This window comes from Centruroides sculpturatus, unplaced genomic scaffold, assembly GCF_000671375.1.
Source record: "Centruroides sculpturatus isolate CEXI.00-Female unplaced genomic scaffold, Cexi_2.0 scaffold1488, whole genome shotgun sequence".
NCBI lineage: Eukaryota > Metazoa > Arthropoda > Arachnida > Scorpiones > Buthidae > Centruroides > Centruroides sculpturatus.
The window spans coordinates 125,125-147,315 of record NW_019385746.1 but is presented as its reverse complement, the minus strand read 5'-3'; the positions used below and the strand labels follow the sequence as shown (position 1 = coordinate 147,315).

Below are 22,191 nucleotides of genomic sequence, written 5' to 3'. Positions count from 1 at the left end.
GTAGAATAGGCTAATATTAAAATTAAAATTTCCAATTTAATATAAATAGTTAACATTAATGCTTATTCATAAGTTTTTTTCGTCCGATGTTCTTTTTATTTTTTATTATTTGAAGAAATTGTATCGTTTAAAATGCAGAAAACTAAAATAAATGGCGATTCCTACTTGGACGAATTGTTTTCAAATAATAAAAAATTAATGGTTATTGTTAGTATTCCGCAATTTAATTAATTTTAACATAGGCCTACTTTTATAGATAATCGATTTAAATATTTTTAATACACAACCGAACTCCGCACAATGTTATTAAATTAACCAACGAAGTTTTAGATATTGAAAGCAGCTGTATAATTATCGCCTATATTTCATTACTAATTTAGCTCATTCTCATTTCAACCTGATTAAAAATTAGTATTTTCATTACCCTCCAGCAGACATCATACAAACAACGAAAAAGTAATATTGAAAGGATCGAATTCTATAACAACTCTGCTCGAAACTGTTCATTTTGAACCTACGAAAGGTAAGTTTTGTTTTTATATTTTTAGCACTTTTTGGTATTCAAATTTAAACTAATGTTTCTTCGTCAGTAGAGATGTAAATATGATAGAATATATAAAAAATCCAAGCAGTAAAGATATGCGTCGATATCTTAGAAGAATGTTAGAGAATGTCATTATGACGGGAATCCCTCAAATTGTCACGGAACCAAAAATTAAAAGGAAAATATTTAAGTTGTTCATTTTCTTCGGTGCTTTATTTGGATTTTTCTTCCAATTAACTGAATTCCTGTTATTATATTTCACGTATCCGACCAATTTAGAAGCTTCGATTAAATTTATGGACGTGAAAGATCTCCCGAAACCGATAATTACAGTTTGTGACAACAACGGGTGAGTAGGATTTTAAATTTGAATATTTATTACTGTTCAACTTGTAGGTCTCTTCGTTTAGGTAATATTGGTCAAAATTTAATATTATTAATTAAGGTTTTAAAAGACCGATACTAAAATTAGAAGTGTATTATTGTTATAGTTCTAATAAACTGTATAAGTCTATGTTAACTTGTTATTAATATTTTTGTCATCTGATTATCATAGTACATTGTCATTCGAATATTTCGGTTAAATTTTTTATATACGGTAAAATCTGCTAATCTGATCTCTGAAGGGATCGTCTTAAAGTTGTCATGTTACACAAGTAGTCAGATTAGCAGTTTTACTATATTCAACTAGAACCATTCGTACCCTAGCATCAGGGGTTTCGATCCCTTCACTCAATATAGACTATTATAATGAAAATATTGTTTCTTTTTTCTGTGTGTTTATGACAACTTCAAGTTAAGTATTTTATATTGTGAAGCGGCAACACTAACTCAAAAAAAAAACAAATAACGCTACAAGGATTGTCAACACAATTCGAAATTTTTGGCATGAGAAAAGAAGCTCCTCGTGTGCATCGCGAAAGTCCCTTTTTTGTCGTCTTAATCCTGTCTAGCGAATCGTATTTCATATTTCTATTTATAAACAATAATGTTTGTTTTCTCATTTGTACTCTATACACTCCAAGGCCGTTCCACCAATTGTTACTAAACTCGGCAATTACGTTCAAATTCTTATAACTTAGATCATGTCATACATCCACCTCAAAATATCAATTGTATTTGCATGACATTACTCCATTACTGCGACAGGTAGCACATAGCATTGGCCTGTGTGGTGTGTAGTAGTGTTTTGCTTCCGTACCTCATACTTTTCCTGTCGTGCCGGTTATGTATTACATCTGTTCGGGGGAAGCTTTTTGAATCGAAATAACGTGACTCGCGGTGCAAATCGGAAGTTCGCACATAGTTAATGTAGTTCTCTTTCTATTACAATTTCCACGCCTGTTGTCGACTTTCATCTATCTCACTCCGTTCTCGACATTTCGGAAGGACGAGACAAACGGACGACAGTGGGAATTTAAAAGTCTACAGTTTTTAAATTGCAGCTCAATAAGTACCCTCCGGTAAACGAGTGAATAAAACCACCGAACACCGGTAGTCGGCCGTGGGTTCGAGCAAGACCAACGGCAGTTTTCTGGCTTTTCTTCGCGTTAGTAACACTTAAATTGGGAAGCTTTACTAGAAGTCTTTCCGGGATTTATCCTCCTTGGCAGATCGCTCAGAGACGCTCACGTTTCGAGTTGCTGTATGCTAAGCTTTGTTTATTCAACCTGGTTTCACCAGCTGTTTTACGGGATCATTTAATAGCAATTATTCTCGCATTTTTACAAGATTTTTTTATTTCAACAAGTCATATCAAGAAACTTAGCAACTTAAATCACCTTCGGGGCCGTCACAACCTATCCAACACGGATCATTTTTCAAATATTAATAGTAGACCGGTATTAATTAGTAGTCGTTGACCATCCTCTACTCCGGGAGGAGGTCAACTACTGTTTTTGATCGAATTATCCGCAACCCCTTTTCGCAGCAGTATCTTCTTTCTATCAAACCATCGATATGGGTTGCATCCAAATATAAACATTACATAATACGAGGGTGCTGGCCTGTACAAAATGTTTTAAGCGATTTTCGAGAGTGCCGAATATATTTGGTCGGTGTTTTTGAGAAATTTGATTGGCGGGCAGATTACCGTTTGATATTTGGCACTAGGGATTGTATACCGGTTTACCGATTTACCGGTTAACCGATAAATTGACAAAAAAACACTTCGGTAAACTTCGGTAAATGAAAAATTCATACTAGAAATTTTTATGTAGAGAATATTGTGTTTATAGATATTTAAAAGGGCTAAAGGGACATTGAAAAAAAAAAAACAGATAAGTGTAAGCAACAATATACCTAATTATTAATTTTATGTGAGATATTTTTTGTTTAATTTTAATTTAAACTTTCTTGGGTTTGAGAGGCACTGTAAATTGTACAGAAAGCTCTAGTTAGCATATGTGATTTGTGCTCTGCCGTTTTTTGAGATTTTTAAAGGTTTAAAATCTTTACAATCAACGTTTTTCTTAAAGAGTAAGTAAATATCTCTTTTTTTAATATTTAAAAATAATAATACGTAAATATTTCACGTATTTTTTAAATTAATAGCAATTTTGAATACACCACATTATGACAGGACATTAATGCAATATTATTGCAAAATAACATTAAAATTTGTACCTTAAATAAATTTTTTACTTCTAACAACTGTTTAAAATAATTAAATACAAATATTTATTACAAGATTCTAATATTATGCCTTAAGATTGCGCAAAATATGTATTATTCTAACCCTATTTTTGTGGGGAATCTCCATTACTCTCACGAAAAGAACTTCCTTTAATTTTCGCTTGTAGAACCAGGTGGAATAGCTTACTAAACAGGCTGGAAAGATTTTTATTACTTAAAGATGCTGTTCGAAAAAGTCTAGAAACCTAATCTAACCTAATCTGGATTATTTTGTACAAAAATTAGATCAAAATTAGGAGATAAGACTTTAAATAATTTAAGTTTCTTGAGAAGTTATTTTTTTTAAAATGGTAATCGATAAAATTGTATTAGATACTATATATTATTTCTGTTTTATTTTTATTTTTCTGTATTATTTTATGTATCTAAAAGTTATTATTACAGTTTGTTTAGAATAACACTTTAATTTATATATTTTTTATATTCTATATCTTTGAAATAAAAAATGTGAAATGGAAATCAAAATTACTTATATTTTTTATCACCTTAATTTTATTTTTCAGGAAAAAAATTACCGGTAAATTTTTTCCGGTAATTTAATTTTCATTTACCGAATTACCGGTAAATGAAACAGTCCGTAAATTTACAATCCTTATTCGGCACAATTTCTTAGTATTAACATTGGGAAAAAACGTCATATCTTAAAACATTTAAAGTATCATATTTTCGATTGGTGTCTACTCGATTAATGAGTTGCACCATTCCGTACCATTCGGGTATCGCGATAAACGTGATAAAGGTAAGTCAAATTAATCAAACTCTTTACGTGGTTTTCGTTTTAATATTCGTTATATTAGCGTATTTGATTTATATAACGACAATGATTATCTTACGTAGGGGTTTATCGCACCGAGCGACCAATCTAACACATTTTACATTAAACATTTGTTTCTCTACTGTACACAATTCAAAGAAATTTTAAAACGTGATTGCTTGTTCACTCAGTGTGATAAATTATTACGTAAGATAGTCTTTTCTTGTTATATAGATCAAATACTGTAATATAATACGATACCAGGCTTAGTAGTGCGAAATAAGCTAATAATCTTAATGTTTCTTCCTACTTTTTGCCGAGCAACGTCGAGCTTATCTACTAGTTAAGTATAGATTTTAACCGTAAAACTCTTAAGAAAAAATTGTCCCGCATTACCGCTTGCCCCGAACAAGCAATACACCTGTTCCAACACTCTGAAGTGATGGGTTGAACGTAGCCTCGTCACAATATATATATAGAATATAGTAAAAATAAAGGGCTTCCGACAACTTCATCTACGAAATTATTCCTAATTTAATTTAGTATATTATTTGCATTTCACTAATGAATGTAATTAATTAAAATCCGTAAATCGAATGAGAAATAACTTCTGATATTTTAAAATTATTTATAGTGTACGACGAACAACTTTTTGTCGAGATGTTCCAAGAAGTTGTGAGAAAACAGAGTTTATCAAAGAAGTGTGTGAAAATTTCGACTATTTTTGTAAAAAGGAAAACTTCACCGAAGAAGATTTAAAGGTAAAGTATCATAAACTTTCGCTAAGTTGATTATCAAAGTAATCAAGTAATGTTTAACAATCAATTGTATACAATTTATTCAGCGAGTTACATACTTTAAATAAATGGTAATTTGAAATTATAAATTACAATGCATTAATTCTTTGTTCTGATTATTTACATAATACATTATGAAAATATTTTTATATATAATTTAAATATGCATTAGAAATATAACTCAAATTTTCTGGGTCTGGATTATATGGGCTGTGAATGCGGTTGATTTTGAAACTAACCTCCAATTTTTAAAACCCTTTTTATTCTTTTTTCACTGTTTTGTGGCTATTTAAAATTTTATATAAAGTTTCATTGAAAAAAGGAGAAAATGCATAATATAAATTGCTTACTTTTATTAAAAAACGGACTTCGCTATTTTCGAAACTTTACGCCTCGTATCTAGCCTATAAAGTACAGTACACTGATCTCATTCACCGATACGAAATGTTTGAGAAGTCGTCGCTTTACGAAAATACGAAATGCAATCCTTAATGGGTTGTCGATTAATAGATAAATGCGATAATTCGGAAAAGTAAAATGTATTATGCATCGCGAGTGTCAAAGTTCAACTGCCCGACGTTGGTTTAGAATGGTCTATTAAAGTAAGAGATATCTGTACACGTCTTCCCGTGAATTGAGTAAAACTACAGTTAACGAGCTATTGCTAATTTTAATTCAATTATTCTAGTTAAACAAATAACCATTCACTAATTTTGAACTTTATCGAGTCGCAAGCGTTGGAGGTGTCGTTATCCAAAAATGAACAGATGAAGCAATTGTTGTTGCTTCATCTGAACTAAAATGGTAAGAAACTGACTTATAATCTAACACTTTCGTTCAATTTTTAGTTTCCTTATAACTTCCGGCAAGAGTGTAATCGATCAATAATTGATGAATACGGTATTAGAGAAGAAGATATTTTACCTGATCTTTCAGTTAATAAGTAAGAATTTTTCAAGGTGTACTAAAATTACGACAGAAAATTCGGAAATTATATCTGTTGGCTATCTACTTTTCACAGTATTACATTCCGAACAATTCAATTGGATGAATTATTAAGACACAGGAACTGTTATTCTATTTATCCTGAAGTTTATATGGAGCGGAAATATGATATATACGATATGCATAGTAAGTATTATATAATATATATGTGTGTGTAAATAATCGATAGCTTTATTTGCATATACAGTTGAACCTGTCGATCTCGAATCTCATAGGAACGAGAAAAAAATGAAAGATTGATTTCGAGATATTCCTACATAGTCTGTCTCAGTGTTGATCGCATCCACATACGAGCCTCTCGACCCCTTGTCTATTCCGATTTCTTTTTTCCTATCGGCAACTTCACAAAAATAAAAGTAAATATTGTGTTATTGCATCTAAGATAATGACGTACGGTTTGGTGGGTACTCGGCAACGGCTGGTAACCAAACGCTGTCAATAATCCTTTGCAAATTGAAAGTGTTTTTATTATTTGGATTAAATACTTATAAGCACGAAACCAAGCGCTTAATTTCGAGCTTATAACACAAGTAAAAATTTTGTGGGTACAGCTTCCAAGTTCCAAGATCATGTTTATCCTACCAAACAGAAACTAAAATGATTTAACTGTCATCTAAATTATCATTATCTTTTACTTGGTGCAATTTATTTTAAATATCACATGTTTCTATTTGGATTCAACATTACCTAAAATCTTCCCTTGTACGATAAACTTTAATATAAATTCTAGAATTGCTTTGTTAATAATTTTTGTTTTGATAACATTAAACACGAAAAATTACGACTTAACGTCGTTTTTGTTCTTTTTAGAACAAAAACGACGTTAAGTCGTAATTTAATTTAATTACATTTTAGATAAAGATACAAAATCAATTGGTTCAGTTCAAATAAAATTCAACCCCGAGGAAACGACTCTACCAGGTAATCCAATTAGTGTCGTAGCGGCAATACATTCTAAAGATGTCATCGTCAATCCATTTATAAGTGGAATTACCATGACTCCCGGAAACAGATACATCGTCCAGTTAACACCCGCAAGTGATTGTTGAATTCGAAATAAATACTTCTACTTTCGACTGAATTTATATTCAATTTTGCTTTTACAGATTGTAAAAACTCTTTTACCTTCTCCATTTAGCACAAACTGCGAAAACTACTTCGATTCGCAAAACAATTCATTTTCATTCCCTCGCTATGTAAGTTGAAATTAATGTTAAATTGTAATTAAAACAATAATGCCTAAAGATAGTTTGTATTTTTTAGCGTTGTCTGGCGGAATGTAAAAAAAAAACTTTCGCTGAAAACATGTGGGTGCATATCAGCTGAATATCCTTTTGTTTCTGATGAAAAAGTTTGTTATAGTTGGGGTAAAAGTTTACTTATTTATAAATTGGTATGAAAAGTATAAGAAATAAAAATGAACGGGCAATTATTAATGATACTTTAAATTTAATTCATTTAAAATATTCTCTGTACGTCAATACTGTAATATCTTGCCCCTGTACATCATACTTTTCCGTTAGCAAAGGAGTCGTGCCGGTCACATATATAATTGATTTCAGGGGATACTATACAAGAATTTCCGCTGAAAACCGAAAGTTGTTTCAATTCAAAAGTTGAATTGAAACAACTTTCGGTTTTCAGCGGAGATTCTTTTATAGTTAATCGGGCCGTCTGACACTGTGGTTTACATATCTTGTTTCGGATTTTATTTTTTTGTTTTTCTGTGCTCTCAAGAGTCAGGAAGGACAGGCGGAAGAACGGAGAAAGGACGAACATAAGTGGAAATTTATAGTTCTACAATTTTTTCAAATTGCAGCTTAATAAATTACAGTTTGTTCNTATATCACTTAGTGAAAAGGTAAAAGCTAAAGACATTAACATAAACAGATCACTTTAGTTTTTACTGAATATTTCTTTCCATTGTATAGTACTTGTTCATTGTATATTTTAATGGCTAAATTGTTTATTGAGTGTGGAGTAACATGCTTTTGCATTACTTTTATATTGAATAATAAAATAAAAAATTTTTTTATAACAGATGATTTGCAAATAACTTTAAGAGGAAGAGAAGCATTTCAGGAAACCATTGAAGAAGAAGTAGAAAAATATAAGAGAGAATTGATTTCTTTACAAAAAGATCTTGAATATAAAGAAAGTAGGCTGACCAGTGAAAATGAAAATAAACAAAAAGAATTGGAAGATTTGAGAAAGGAATTTTTAAATGAAAAGAATAAATCAGAAAAATTACAGCAAAAGTTAAAAGAATTAGCTTCGTCTAAAGGAACTGAACTAGAAACATTAACTAATATTGATACTTTAAAAGCTGAACATAAAGAATTAACTCAAAAAGTTAACAAGCTTGAGAAAAGTTTAAAAACAAAAGAGAACCATTGTCATGAAATTCAGGAAAAATTAGATTCTGCAACTGCATCGAAGAAAGAAATTTTGAATGAAAATAAGCAATTAAATTCAAAATTAACTGAACTGGATAAAGAGGTATAGTAATNTTTACCTTCTCCATTTAGCACAAACTGCGAAAACTACTTCGATTCGCAAAACAATTCATTTTCATTCCCTCGCTATGTAAGTTGAAATTAATGTTAAATTGTAATTAAAACAATAATGCCTAAAGATAGTTTGTATTTTTTAGCGTTGTCTGGCGGAATGTAAAAAAAAAAACTTTCGCTGAAAACATGTGGGTGCATATCAGCTGAATATCCTTTTGTTTCTGATGAAAAAGTTTGTTATAGTTGGGGTAAAAGTTTACTTATTTATAAATTGGTATGAAAAGTATAAGAAATAAAAATGAACGGGCAATTATTAATGATACTTTAAATTTAATTCATTTAAAATATTCTCTGTACGTCAATACTGTAATATCTTGCCCCTGTACATCATACTTTTCCGTTAGCAAAGGAGTCGTGCCGGTCACATATATAATTGATTTCAGGGGATACTATACAAGAATTTCCGCTGAAAACCGAAAGTTGTTTCAATTCAAAAGTTGAATTGAAACAACTTTCGGTTTTCAGCGGAGATTCTTTTATAGTTAATCGGGCCGTCTGACACTGTGGTTTACATATCTTGTTTCGGATTTTATTTTTTTGTTTTTCTGTGCTCTCAAGAGTCAGGAAGGACAGGCGGAAGAACGGAGAAAGGACGAACATAAGTGGAAATTTATAGTTCTACAATTTTTTCAAATTGCAGCTTAATAAATTACAGTTTGTTCTTTAAGTGTGAATTGTATATTCTTAAGTATACTCAATTGACACTTAAGTAACAAAAAGTAAAGTAACAAATGCAATTTTTTCATTTTTGTTTCTTCATTTTATATAATTTATAATATTTTATTTTATTTATTCATATTTTTCATTTTAGAAAATTGGAAATGTTTTTCTTCAATAAACTCGAAATTCTGCACGGATAAATGTCCAAAAAGTTGCGAGTAAGCGCAATATTCCTTATTTCTAATTAAATAACTGAGAAATTATAATATTAAATATATATACGTTTTAAATAAAATCATACAAAACGATAAAATATTCCAAATCCATATAATTTTAGTTATCATTTAAGCGAATAATTCGCAAATCTCAGTTTTTTTCCCTTTTCGAACTCTTTGTAAATACGAATTACAAATAATAGTTTGTAAAAATAATCACTTATACTTATTTATACGTTTTTAGATTATGTTATTTATATTTTACTTGCGTTTGCGTTTAATAGAAATCGTTCGTATTAAGTCCAGTCATTATGAACGTGAATATAGCAAAGTTTCATTGTTTGCTTATTATAAATATATACCGGTATATAGAAAAATAGGATGCAATAGGTCACCGGTGCCAAACTACGTCCTTCTGGCCAAATTCGGTCAGCGATACGCGTTAATCCGACCCACGAATATATTTGACACATCACTTATATGTGATAGAAGTAGGCCTACTTTTGCTCCATCCTTCAATTATAACAATTTCAGCAACGTGTTAAATATCTGACTTTCCATTACACGATTGTACAGTAATTGTTATTAATCATTATGATGTCTTTGTTACGTAATAAATGACATTAAGATATAACATACCTGTTGATGTATTGAAGTACATAAATATTAAGGTTAAATTTTAATAAATAAAACATACTTGTATAAACATAAAACGTATATATATATATATACTTATGAATATTTATAATTTTTTAAGGTTTACAGTGTTTGAATACAGTGTGAGAGAACGACCGTTCATTAAAGTAAGTTGAATGATATTGAGATATAAGTAATGTGCAAGTTTTAAAGTAATAAATAATACGCTATTAATTTTTAAACTAATAATGTGAAATTAATACTCTTATGAACGTTTCAGCAATTAACACTTTATGATTCAGTGGAACACGGGTAATTTTTAATTTTCCAAGTAGAAATATGTAAAATTATAAACGATAATTTAAAACTTATTTTTTAGACGAAAGTATGCCATGGTAAATTTAATATTTAAAACTCAAGAACTATATACGTACAGTTTAAAACCCAAGTTTCAGGTAAATTTAATTTATAACCTAAAAGAAACGTGAAGAATTAATTTTTTCATGAAAATTTTATAATTATATTTATTTTCAGCCCATCGAACTGTTTGGCTACGTCGGAGGATATATTGGGATTTGGCTGGGAATATCTCTGATCGCAGTTTGCGATTTCCTAGAAGCCATCTTTATTTATTTGTATCATATTATTACCAGAAAAATTCCTAATATAAAGTAACGATAGAAATTTACTCGTTCTCTGAAATATTTAGATTTTTGATATTGTATAACTTCTAGAATGCCCGATTTTTCTACCTGCCTGTTGTGGTCTGTTTTTAATTTAAACTTACTTTTATTTCACCAATACAAGCTCTTCGATTACGATAAATCATTATAGTGTAATGTTTAATAATTATCGTTAATTTCGAATAACAGCAGCTCGATGCGGATGTTAAGTTATGAAGACGTGAAAAGTTATCGTCAAAATTGAAATGAATTCATTAATTAATTTTACAAAAGTATTTAGTTTCTTCGATGAAATGTATAGAAAATTTAAAATATTTTTAGTTAGATAAATGACAATAATATTGATATTTACTACAATTAGTTTTTCTCGCTCGTAACATTTGATCTAATTGCATTGATTTGCGTGGAATTTGGAAATTAGATATTACTAACATAAATATATTTATCGTGTTTTTAATCATTATGTATGATAATTCGCATCGTGAGTATTAAAATAAATATAAATATATTTTTAAAAGTTATAAGTGCAAACGATTTCTTGTGTATTTAAAATGATAGGTTAGAAAATTCATTGATTTTCGTCATTTAATTAATTTTCTGTAATAATTTTAATTTATCGACTTCGTGTTTAACAATAACAAAAATGTTTACTAATTTAAAACTCGCATCGAGGAGTGTATCCGGTATGCGTATTAAATAATAATAATAATAATAATAATAAAATAATACTAATTTAAAAATAATTTTCAAATATAACCAATAAATTATTAACGTTTATTGTTTTATAGAATTTACAATACAGTGAATTATTTTACAATGGACCTTTTTAATTACACAAATATTTGATTTCTCTTCTCCGAGTCATCTTATTACGTAGAAATGCATTAAACAATCATAAATAATTATGCAAATACTACCTTTTTACATACAATAAACGAACAAAAATATTCTGCAGATAGAAAGATTCTTTTGTTATTGATTAAATTAATTAATTACCTTCAGATTTTTTTGTATTCTCGTTGTATTATAAGATATTTTATTCAAGTAATTATTGAAAATGGAATTTTAGTTTAAATTTTGATATTAATAAATAATACAACTTAAAAATACATTACACAGCATTATATCATAAATTATAATTATTGTTATTAAAGTTAAAAAGTAGTTTTACGTATTTTCGAAGCCTCGTGTCTTCTAAATATACAATTTGACGAAAAACTAGCTCATTTGTTTATATAATGCTGTAAATAAATCATCCAACGTAAAGCTATCGGTTAAAAGTAAACTAAATTATGATCCGTGTTTCACTCTCGAAAATAGAAAGTGAAAGAAACTAAAATAATAAACCATGTGCGGTTTGTATTAAAAGGGTATAACAACTATTCACGTAGCATAGTCTAGACGTTAAAGTATTTTTCCCGGTTATCACCTTCTATTGTTAATTGCGCTTAAAATTTGACACGCAAAATTAAAAATGGATTATGAATAAAGAAATAACGACTAATAAACATTATTCGTTTTAATTCCTATTCTATCTTTTATGAGATGCAGCTGTCCATATTTTACACTATTATAACATAAAACAATGCACGTGACAATTACAGTCGGCTTTCCTACATTACAAGCATGCTATACAGGGCTGCAAAAATTTTAGGGGCTTGTATCTCGTTGATAAACTGTGAAGACCCCTTTTATTGGAGCATTACTGCTTCTCTTGACATTTTCTACTTACTTTTTAGTCTAATTTCTCAACGCTTTATAAAAGAATACAGAAAATCGTAATCTGTTATAAAAACATCTGTCCAAAACCAAAATCCAACTGTCGAGAGATTGGGGATTAAATAACACAAATTTCAAATGACTTCTACTTTCATTTTCTGTTAGATTTATTGTTTTATTCCGAGAAATATATAAGAAATAAGATAATATAGTTGTTAGAAAAATATTAACAAGAAACAGCGCTTTCGTTATTAATAATCTGTGCTATTTTTAACTTAAATTAAACAAACAAGGCGATGTATAACTGAAAGAGTTTGCTTTTTGTTCTAAATTTCTTTTCTATATTTTTAGCAGATGTTTTAGTGACGTGTATAAATAGCACAAAGTGCAATATAATGATATTTTAATAAATTCGCATACATTGCAAACTCGTTATTAATAGGCCTGTATGTTTTCAAAATACATTCGATTTAACAAATCTTTGAAAATGGCGGACACCCGTTCACCCAGTTAATTCGTTAAATGGAGGGTCTACACTATTATTATTTAATATTTTTTTTACACATTAATAAATTGATAGATNTTTAAATAATTATATTTAGTTCATGATAATGATAACTTTAGTTTTTAATCCAAAACTAAAGTTTGAAGTCTTCTCAGTTTCATTTATTTATTTATATGCATTCAATTTGTGCTTAATAATAATTTATATGACTATAGAATTATTGCAACAGTGTAATTTTTCTTCTTTATTGTATTGCATTACCGATAGTATACTACATTATTGATACTTTGAGTTTCAGGATTGTATTTGTAGTCTTGGAACCTTCTTGAGACATGGTGTATATCAAAGAAAAATGTTTAGAATATGTAGTAATGGCTCTGTTTTAAGTCAACGATACAATCAACACACTTGGTTTTTTTGTTTTTTTACTTTTCTGCTCTATGGACACTAAGATGGCTACTTGCATTTTTACAAATCATTGAAAGTTGAATTATGTAGTTGTTTTTTTGCACATTTATTAAGTTTGCTTTGGCTTAGAGACATATTAAAATGACTTACACCCTGTAAGATATTGTTAAAAAATACCAGAACACTAATTTCTAACTCACAAGTGCACAGTTTATTAAAAGNAAAAATATTAACAAGAAACAGCGCTTTCGTTATTAATAATCTGTGCTATTTTTAACTTAAATTAAACAAACAAGGCGATGTATAACTGAAAGAGTTTGCTTTTTGTTCTAAATTTCTTTTCTATATTTTTAGCAGATGTTTTAGTGACGTGTATAAATAGCACAAAGTGCAATATAATGATATTTTAATAAATTCGCATACATTGCAAACTCGTTATTAATAGGCCTGTATGTTTTCAAAATACATTCGATTTAACAAATCTTTGAAAATGGCGGACACCCGTTCACCCAGTTAATTCGTTAAATGGAGGGTCTACACTATTATTATTTAATATTTTTTTTACACATTAATAAATTGATAGATTATATTTTATTAAAGAAGTAATTGATACCTTTTACCTTGGCATTTTAATAGGGTCTGCGTTATTCGACCATCTGTGGATACTGTTAGAGCCGTATAGGCAACAGTTAGAATCTAGACAATGTATCATTTCCCGGTATTCTAAGTTAAGTCTTACTGCTAAGGCTGTATGAGTAAATATGGCAAACTTAGCCCTGCCACGAAAGTCAACGTAGATAATAAATTAATAATAAATTGTTAAAGTTTGTTAGAGAAATTCTCAAATCAAATCAATGATATATTCTTATGCCTTAGTTTTTTCCTACTCATGGTCATTAGAAAAATGACGAGAATGAAGCCATGTCTGTTCACAATAATCCCACTTCCACACTTCTAGCAGTAATACTACGTAGTTTAAAGATTTATAAACTTTTAACATGTTTATTAAGAATGTGGGATCTTTTCTCTATCATAATCAAATTCATATTGCTTAAGTCACATGCTAACTTTATGCCTTTTCTGATGACACTTTACAAACTCAAGATAAAGGTATCTTAAGTTTGTAAAGTGTCATCAGAAAAGGCATAAAGTTAGCATGTGACTTAAGCAATATGAATTTGATTATGATAGAGAAAAGATCCCACATTCTTCACAAGGATTGTTCAATGAATAAGTTTGTCTGCACTTTATTCATGAAGGCTATTAGATGTTTTTTCAAATAATTATTATGAAATCCATGTTTTGCAAGTCATTTAAACAGACAGTCTGTTATTGTGGACAATGTTTTATTGAGTAATTTAATTAAGTCAAGATCTTTATTATTATTTGTTTCTCCTTTTACTTAATCTATTAAATGAATTTCTTACTAATACTAGTAGACTCCTCAATAAGAATCTGTATGTTTCTGTTTATGCCAATAATTTGTTTATACAGCTTTAATTTTATTTCTCTTATGATAATGCTCTAATATATTTGTAGCATTCATTGTCAAATTCAAGGTAAGGCCAATGAATGTACCATTTAATTTTTGAAGTTGTAGCAAATCAAAATGGTCAGAGTACAGCCTGTTACATTATGCAATATAATTCACATTTCTAAAACTTTTTAGGGTACTACTAACTTCAGATTCATTGATACAATGAATTATTGTTTCCGAATTTTGCCCCTTTTTTTTATAGCTGCATGGTGCANATAAATTATCTTTATAAGAAATTTAATAGCAAATTGTTTAGAAATAGCAAAACAAATTATCAATATTAGATTACGTATCTGATAAGATATAATACTTTTGTTACAATATCTTCGTAATTTTATAATTATCTTTCACTTTCACTTTATACCTTCAATTTTTATTTAAAATTATTTTTGTCGTTTAAATTATGTAAATGAATTAAGGAAATTAAAACTTTTTTCTCCTATTTACATAATTTTCAAGAGAGCGACGTATCAATTTTATTTAGTAATTATATATCGTGTTGTAAATGGCAATATCCCGAGTAACTCCGTTAATAAAACTGAAACTAAAATATTATTATAAAAAAGAGATCGACCAGATTTATATGTATTTAAAATCTGAATAGGCTACATGCAAGTGAAAATTCTATATATGTGTACGTTAAAATGAATTATGCGTGTTAAAAGCGCTAATAATATTTTGTAAAATCTGTAAATTGAAGTTAATACATACTTCTGTCCGAGAGAAAATCTTATTAACGTCTATTACTAGGATCTATTACGTCACACTTTTCAGGTGAGAGGGGATAAACACGAGTTAATAAATGAAATAGGCGACAAGGGATTTAGAAATTACGACGTCACAGAAGACGTCGTAATTTCTTCGCTTAATATTTTTCACGCCAGCTGTACAGTACGTGCTCAAAAAAGATTCACTGTACAGTACAATAGCAGAAACTGACTATAGATCGTTTGAAAAGAACAGTACTCGCAATACAGTTTATAAATTTAGTCTCGAAAATGGTCAAATCTGCAAAATATGCATGAAAAATCATATAAATGCGTATTTTGCTAAAATTAATATATTGTAGAACATATATAACGTGTTATCAGGCAAGATTTTTGAACAACTTTGACCTAATCCGTGTTTATATAAAGGTTTCAACCTCGTATGCTTCCTCATTAAATGCAATAAGTCCACCAATTAAAGACGAGTTTTATTTTTCTATTATTATAAATTTTTATATTATTATAAATTTAAAGATTTATTTAATAGTTTTAACAAAAAAATTTAATTCGAAGGTGCGTAAAAGTACACGTTTCTTCAATAAAATGAAGTTCGGGTAAAACTAGCAACATACGGGCAAACAGTAAGATATTAATTTACTAATTAATTATTATATTATCACATTTTATGACAAGTACGGTACATATTATAAAGTTATTACCTAATTAATATTTATTATCAAAATATACCTCTCGACTATACATTAAGTTCTATTACGTTTGGATCTGTACATCAATAAATTTCAATATCGCATTTTCTAACATCTGCAATATTTTTATATAATAAATATATTTTTTCACGATACAGAAAAATACGTAAAATTTCTTCGGTCTTTATTTTATTGTATTTCTCGCAATATAAATAATCTTTATGTTATATTATTTGTAGATTTATCTAGTTTAAAACCTGAAAAAATGTAAAAAACGTTGTACAATTTTTAATAATTCGTACTTGTATACGTTACGTACAGTTTTTAATTTAGTTTTGTATATTAGTTTTGTAACTATTTAATTTATTTTTTATGCGTACTCGTCGATTTCTTTTATTGTTTCTTTGTTTGGACGAACGGATATGAATTGTATTTCGGAACTTTTCCTGTTTTATTAATAAAAATAAATAAATTATGGCCTATTTTAATTATTTATCGTAAAATAACACTTTAAATTAGATAGGAAAGAGCAACGTTGCTACAGAATTGTGCAATATTTTTCAAAACGAAAGTTAAAGCATTTGACAAATTACAAAGTTTTAATTTTATTTCCATTAGCCAATCCGATTAAACACGAACTCGTGATTTCATTATAAAAAAAACAAATATATTTTATTTAAATAGCGGAAATAATTTCCAATTACGCCAGAAAAAGTTACTCTTGTATTTAAAACACTACCAATATAAATTTGTTGATCCAGCGAGTAAGTATCGTTAAAGTTACTTTAAAAATTAGAAGTAATATATAGTTTAGAGTTACCTTTAGTTTTTTTAAATATTAGTATTCAGTATTACATTTAAAATGTACATAATAAAGACAAATTATTATAGACATTGTATATCATATGACTATTTGCGGCGGAATTGTCTTCCGAAGAATTGCTAGAAGAAATTTAATAACGTACTACACGACAAAATTTTAATAAATTTTACAAACAATTTTATTTTTTTGTAATACAATTCCAGGGGTGTGATTATTTGAGAACTCGTGTTACAAAAATAAAATCCTTTTTAAATAAATATATTTAATAATATTTTCAATAAAATTTTTGGAATTGTAAATCATTTTATTTTTTCATTTGATTTTAGGTTAACTTTTCGGCCGATATGGACGATCATTTGAGTACCGAAACAGATGAGAAGTATAAACTTTCGAAAAAGTACCACTTACCAGAATTTCCAGTCTTCTATAGAAAACATTTATTAAGTCAAGAAACTGAAGAAGAAGAATTTATATCCCTGACTCTTCACAGAATCTTTCAAAATGGTATGCGATATTCTTTCATTAAATACATTATATCAAATGTAAACAATAGATAAGACACTTCTAGGAGATATGCTTAAATCAATTAGAATTTAGTTCACAACTAGAATACGTGCGAAGGAAATTAAACGGTATAATTATTTTATAAAAAGCAAGTTTTAAAAATTAGTTAGCACTTTTATTCTCATTGTTAAAATAATTTGAATTGACATTCGTAAGTAAGAACATTGTGATTGTGATTTAATAAAAAAAAATAAGTGAACTCACGCGAAACGTAACAAAGTAATATAATTATTTATGTTTTATTTTTCTGTTCAACAACTAACCTAATTCAATAATTAAAACTATTATTCACCTTTAAAAATGTGAGTTAAAGATTGTTTAATTTATAAAATATTCTATAAACTTGTTAATGTGTAATTATTTTAATATATTTCAAATTTTATTAATTTATTCTCTTAATTTTAAATCTTTTATTACAATTTATATACAGCAGTTTTAATTTTCACAGGTAATTACAAATTTTAATTTCAAATACATAAAATCCTAAAAATGCATAAATTAATAAATTAAATTTTTAATGAATCTTTCTTTATAGTATGGATAACCTGTAATATAAATACTGTATAACAATATAATTGTAAAATAGTTTTTAAAAAAGTAATTATTTTGAGCCATTATTTTAAATTAAAATTGGCAAATTTATTCATTTATTTAATTAAGTGAGGGCACGAAAGGTCATCGAACACCACCTCGATATTTATAATATTTGTCGTGTAATATCGTAAAATGAAATAGTGTATAGGACTTATAATTAGAGTATTCGGTTATACGAGAATTTCAGCGAAGAAAACGAAGTTTTAATTAATACGAGTTTCTGTATAATGTGATCGTAATTTGCATCATTTCGAAATAACGCTTTCTTATAATAGAAGTAACGGTAATAAACCGATGTTAAATAACGTGAAATAGATTGGTATAAAAGTGGAATTAAATTAAAGTTATACGCGATATGGTGCACGAGAGATTTGAAACAATAAATACGGCCAGTAGGTCGACATTTGGAATTAATGAGTTCGTAAACAACGTGTACGAAAATCAAAAGAATACAATTGAATGCAACAAGGAAAATTTAGTCCTTACGGAGTAATAGAAAGGGTTATAAAACCAGTTATTAAAGTAGGTAATTTTTACAGTCATCGCGTGTATAATACATAAAATACAATTTAAAACGCTGAAAGCCGTAGATCGAACACAACACCACGAAATAAAAATCAAATTTAACAAATAATTTTGCATTTTCTTAATTCAAAATGGCAGAATTTGCCACCGAACCACAGTTCGAAATTTCTGTCTATCGGTTGAAAATGTAAGAAAATGAAAATTTGTCGTACGAAAATCAGTTTAGGAGGCGTAAAAATGTTTTCTACGGAGTCGAGTTGTCCGGAAATCGAGGACTGTCGAGAGAAGACTTACAAATGTGATTATTCGTACAAGAAATTAAGTTCAATTAAATAGACGTATTACATTTTTCTTCTTTAACTGGAATATATCGACAACTTTCATATGGATTTTAATATATTTTGTTAAATTTTTACAAAGTTTACTTAAATCTCTGTTATTGATATTCATTTCAGAAATTTCTCTTAAGACTTTTTTTGGTTAAAACTAAGCTTAAAATTGTTGCTTCGGTAACTATTTATAACTTCAACGAACACATCGTCAGAGATTTTAATACATTCCTACGAAATAATTGAATTTTCATAAATTTTCAAACGTGCACGTCGGAACGAAACCCAGGAATAAAATTACGATTGATCCTATGATTAATTTAAGTGCAATCAATGGTCTTATTAAGTTAAACGCACTAATTATAATAACTAAATAGAAAACTTTCGAATTTTTAATAAATATTATTTCCGACGATTTATTAACCGACAGGTCAAATTAAAGGAAAAAGATTACTCGACGTCGGATGTGGTCCGTCGGTTTACAGAATCGCGACTGCCAGTAGATTTTTCTCGGAAATTATTCTTTCCGAATACGCCGAATGCAATCGTAAAGAGTTGAAAAAATGGCTGGAAAACGATCCGAGTTCTTTGGACTGGTCTAAGTTTATCAAAATGGCGGCCAGATTTGAAGAAAATGGGTAAATATACATCGTTTTATGTATTATTGCGTGGAAATAATAAAATTATAATTTTGTTTCATTTGTAATATTTATTTGAACAGAAATGCAAAAATGGGAATCGAAGCCATCGAATCGAGGATAAGGCAGAGAGTGAAAGACGTCGTGCCGTGTGACATCTTAAATCAGCAAATTTTGGCTAAAGACATTGGAAAGTTCGATGTTATTTTTTCCGCTTATTGTTTGGAATGTGTCTGTCCTACGCCGGAAGCTTTCAAATCCGTTATTAAGAAAATAGCCAGTTATATTGTTCGGGGTGGAGCTTTGGTATTAATTACTATAATAGATAGTTCGCATTGTATCTACGTGAATAACTCGGAGCAAATTCAATTTAACGATTTATCCGTGAGCGAAAAATTACTTAAAGAAGCGTTAACGGAAGCTAATTTGACCGTAAAACATTGGTATTATAGCAAGGATATCGGAGAAGCTCCCATGACAAAATGCAGTGGAATAGTTGTCTCGTCTGCCATAAAGAGCGATGAAATGTAACCAACAAACACGAAAAACTTTTGCCACGAAATTTTCTCTGTTACTGGATTAATATGATATTATATTCGTTATATTTCTATAATCGGGATTGCCTAATGAACATATTGTGTAATTAATAAACTTGATATTTGTATATAATTGGAGACACGCGTAGCTACTAACATAGATTTTTCGAAATTTATATGTAAAAAGCAACCGGATATAATTAATTAGGGTAAAAACTGTTGAATTAATATCTAAAACTTTGTGTAGAAAATTAAAATAATATCTAACCACTATTATCTAACGATTAATACGAAGATATTCTGTATTAAGCAGCGAGTATATTTTTTATGATTTTGAGAGTTTTATTATTTCAATAAATTTGCATTTCGCATCTACAATTGAGCTTCGGATCTACGCATTACTGAGAAACAAATTACGGCATTATTTGCTGAGAATATTGATTATATACACTATATATAATAAATAACTTTGTTTACTAATTACATAGATTTATTTTGATTTAAGAAACAAATTTTGCAATTGTATTAAAAAATATTTCTGATGGTGAGTGTAAAGGATTTGAAATAAAACATATTATTATTACTATTATTATTAGCGGAGACTGGGGAAACTTCGGCATGCGGGGCAAGTTTGTCAAGCGCTTTTTTTAAAAAACAAATTAAAAGGAGACTTTGGTTATAGGTTAGGCAGTTGAGTTTTATTGGTGGCTTGNTGTAGGAGAATGACAGTGATGCAACAGTTTGTTCTAGAAGAAATTTATTTCTGCAGTGTTCTTTTGCTAGCAGTAACATTTGGATTTTTATAACACTAAAATGTGTCATAATTTTAAGCATTTTATCTACACATTTACAATTATGTATTTCACACACCTGTAGTAAAAGGTTCCAAAATACATTCTGACTCTGGAAACAAATACCTGAACAGAATTTCAATTTCAATAATCTGTTTAGGCCTAAATTTTTTGCCAAAGTTAAAAATTTTGTCACATAATTCTAGATCAATCAATCAATCAATCAATTAATAGATCAATCAATTTTTGTATTCGTTCTCTATATTCATATAAGATGTTTTTATGAACAAATTTTTTCTATAACATCTTATCTATTTAAAAGTTAAAAATCTCATATTTTGTTATGAATTTAAAAAGTTATTAATTATTAAAAAGTATCAACAGACAGCACTGATAATACTTTGCCAAACTGTTTACAACTACGAACTTTGTGATATTAAACAGAATATTTAAATCCATTGTGCATGCAAATACCCTAGCATCAGCTGATTTGTGCTAATAGGTAGAGTGATGTTAACTGGAAAAAAGTCCCATCATTTACTTACGGGGATTGGACTGGAATAAAAATTTTTGTGACAGTAATCAGCATGTGACATTGTGGGTTTGACTGTGTATTATTTTATATGCTGTTTTGCATTATTAACATAATTAAAAATTTCTTATTTCTTAAATTATTGGTTATTTAAAACAAATAGAAAGGATGATAAGTTTTAATAATTGGTTTAAGAAAATCTGTTTTTTTCATTATTTCCAAATAATAATAAGATTTATTTTTCTTTGGAATTTTCTCTTAAGTTTATTTCTTTAGTTGACTCCTGAATATGGGTTTGTAATCCAATAGCATTTAAATTTTTGATGCACTTCTGAGAATTTTCACTTCAGAAAAAAACAATTTGGGTTAGATTTTAATGATTCCTTTTCTTCTCAGAATTTGGAATTGTAGACCAAGTAAATAATGTTTCAGACATAAATAACAAATTCTTTTAAAATAAAAGAAAATGAATTTAATATAATTTTCTGATTCAAAACCTTTCTAATTATAAAATTTTAATGAAGAGTATCTGTAATGTAGTATTGTTCAGTTGTTAATTTTTGACTTGATTTATTTATTGCCAGTTGAAGTGAAAAATATCTGAATGTTGTTCAAAGCGAACTGTTTTGAGAAATTTTGGTAATTTGCCAAAAATTATAGTATAATACTAATATTTTTTCAATTCAATAAATTATAATAATAAAATTATATAATATAC

The 22,191-nt window shown here is 28.4% G+C and overlaps 2 protein-coding genes across 2 annotated transcripts; both read left to right on the top strand.

Annotated features, from left to right (window-relative positions):
• Positions 1-603: 603 nt before the first annotated feature.
• On the top strand, positions 604-10,191 carry LOC111641733. The gene is made up of 10 exons (XM_023387940.1): positions 604-893; positions 4,627-4,753; positions 5,638-5,732; positions 5,811-5,920; positions 6,650-6,832; positions 6,933-6,990; positions 7,058-7,161; positions 7,836-7,952; positions 10,005-10,042; positions 10,156-10,191. The coding sequence occupies exons 1-10, from the start codon at positions 604-606 to the stop codon at positions 10,189-10,191; spliced, it is 1,158 nt and encodes a 385-aa protein (XP_023243708.1).
• A 6,563-nt stretch (positions 10,192-16,754) lies between these two features.
• Positions 16,755-20,715, top strand: LOC111641736 (nicotinamide N-methyltransferase-like). The gene is made up of 4 exons (XM_023387942.1): positions 16,755-16,905; positions 17,291-17,468; positions 19,407-19,614; positions 19,698-20,715. The coding sequence occupies exons 2-4, from the start codon at positions 17,309-17,311 to the stop codon at positions 20,143-20,145; spliced, it is 816 nt and encodes a 271-aa protein (XP_023243710.1). The 5' UTR covers positions 16,755-16,905; positions 17,291-17,308; the 3' UTR covers positions 20,146-20,715.
• Positions 20,716-22,191: the final 1,476 nt, after the last annotated feature.

What these genes read in the sequence shown, in the direction of transcription:
- LOC111641733 (XM_023387940.1), top strand. Translation starts at nt 604, where the DNA reads ATGATAGAATATATAAAAAATCCAAGCAGTAAAGATATGCGTCGATAT. An exon ending in ACAGTTTGTGACAACAACGG is followed by an intron (nt 894 to 4,626) that starts GTGAGTAGGATT and finishes AATTATTTATAG; the next exon opens with TGTACGACGAACAACTTTTT. An exon ending in AGATCTTGAATATAAAGAAA is followed by an intron (nt 7,953 to 10,004) that starts GTAGGCTGACCA and finishes TAAGGTTTACAG; the next exon opens with TGTTTGAATACAGTGTGAGA.
- LOC111641736 (XM_023387942.1), top strand. Translation starts at nt 17,309, where the DNA reads ATGGACGATCATTTGAGTACCGAAACAGATGAGAAGTATAAACTTTCG. An exon ending in TCACAGAATCTTTCAAAATG is followed by an intron (nt 17,469 to 19,406) that starts GTATGCGATATT and finishes ATTAACCGACAG; the next exon opens with GTCAAATTAAAGGAAAAAGA. An exon ending in GCCAGATTTGAAGAAAATGG is followed by an intron (nt 19,615 to 19,697) that starts GTAAATATACAT and finishes TTATTTGAACAG; the next exon opens with AAATGCAAAAATGGGAATCG.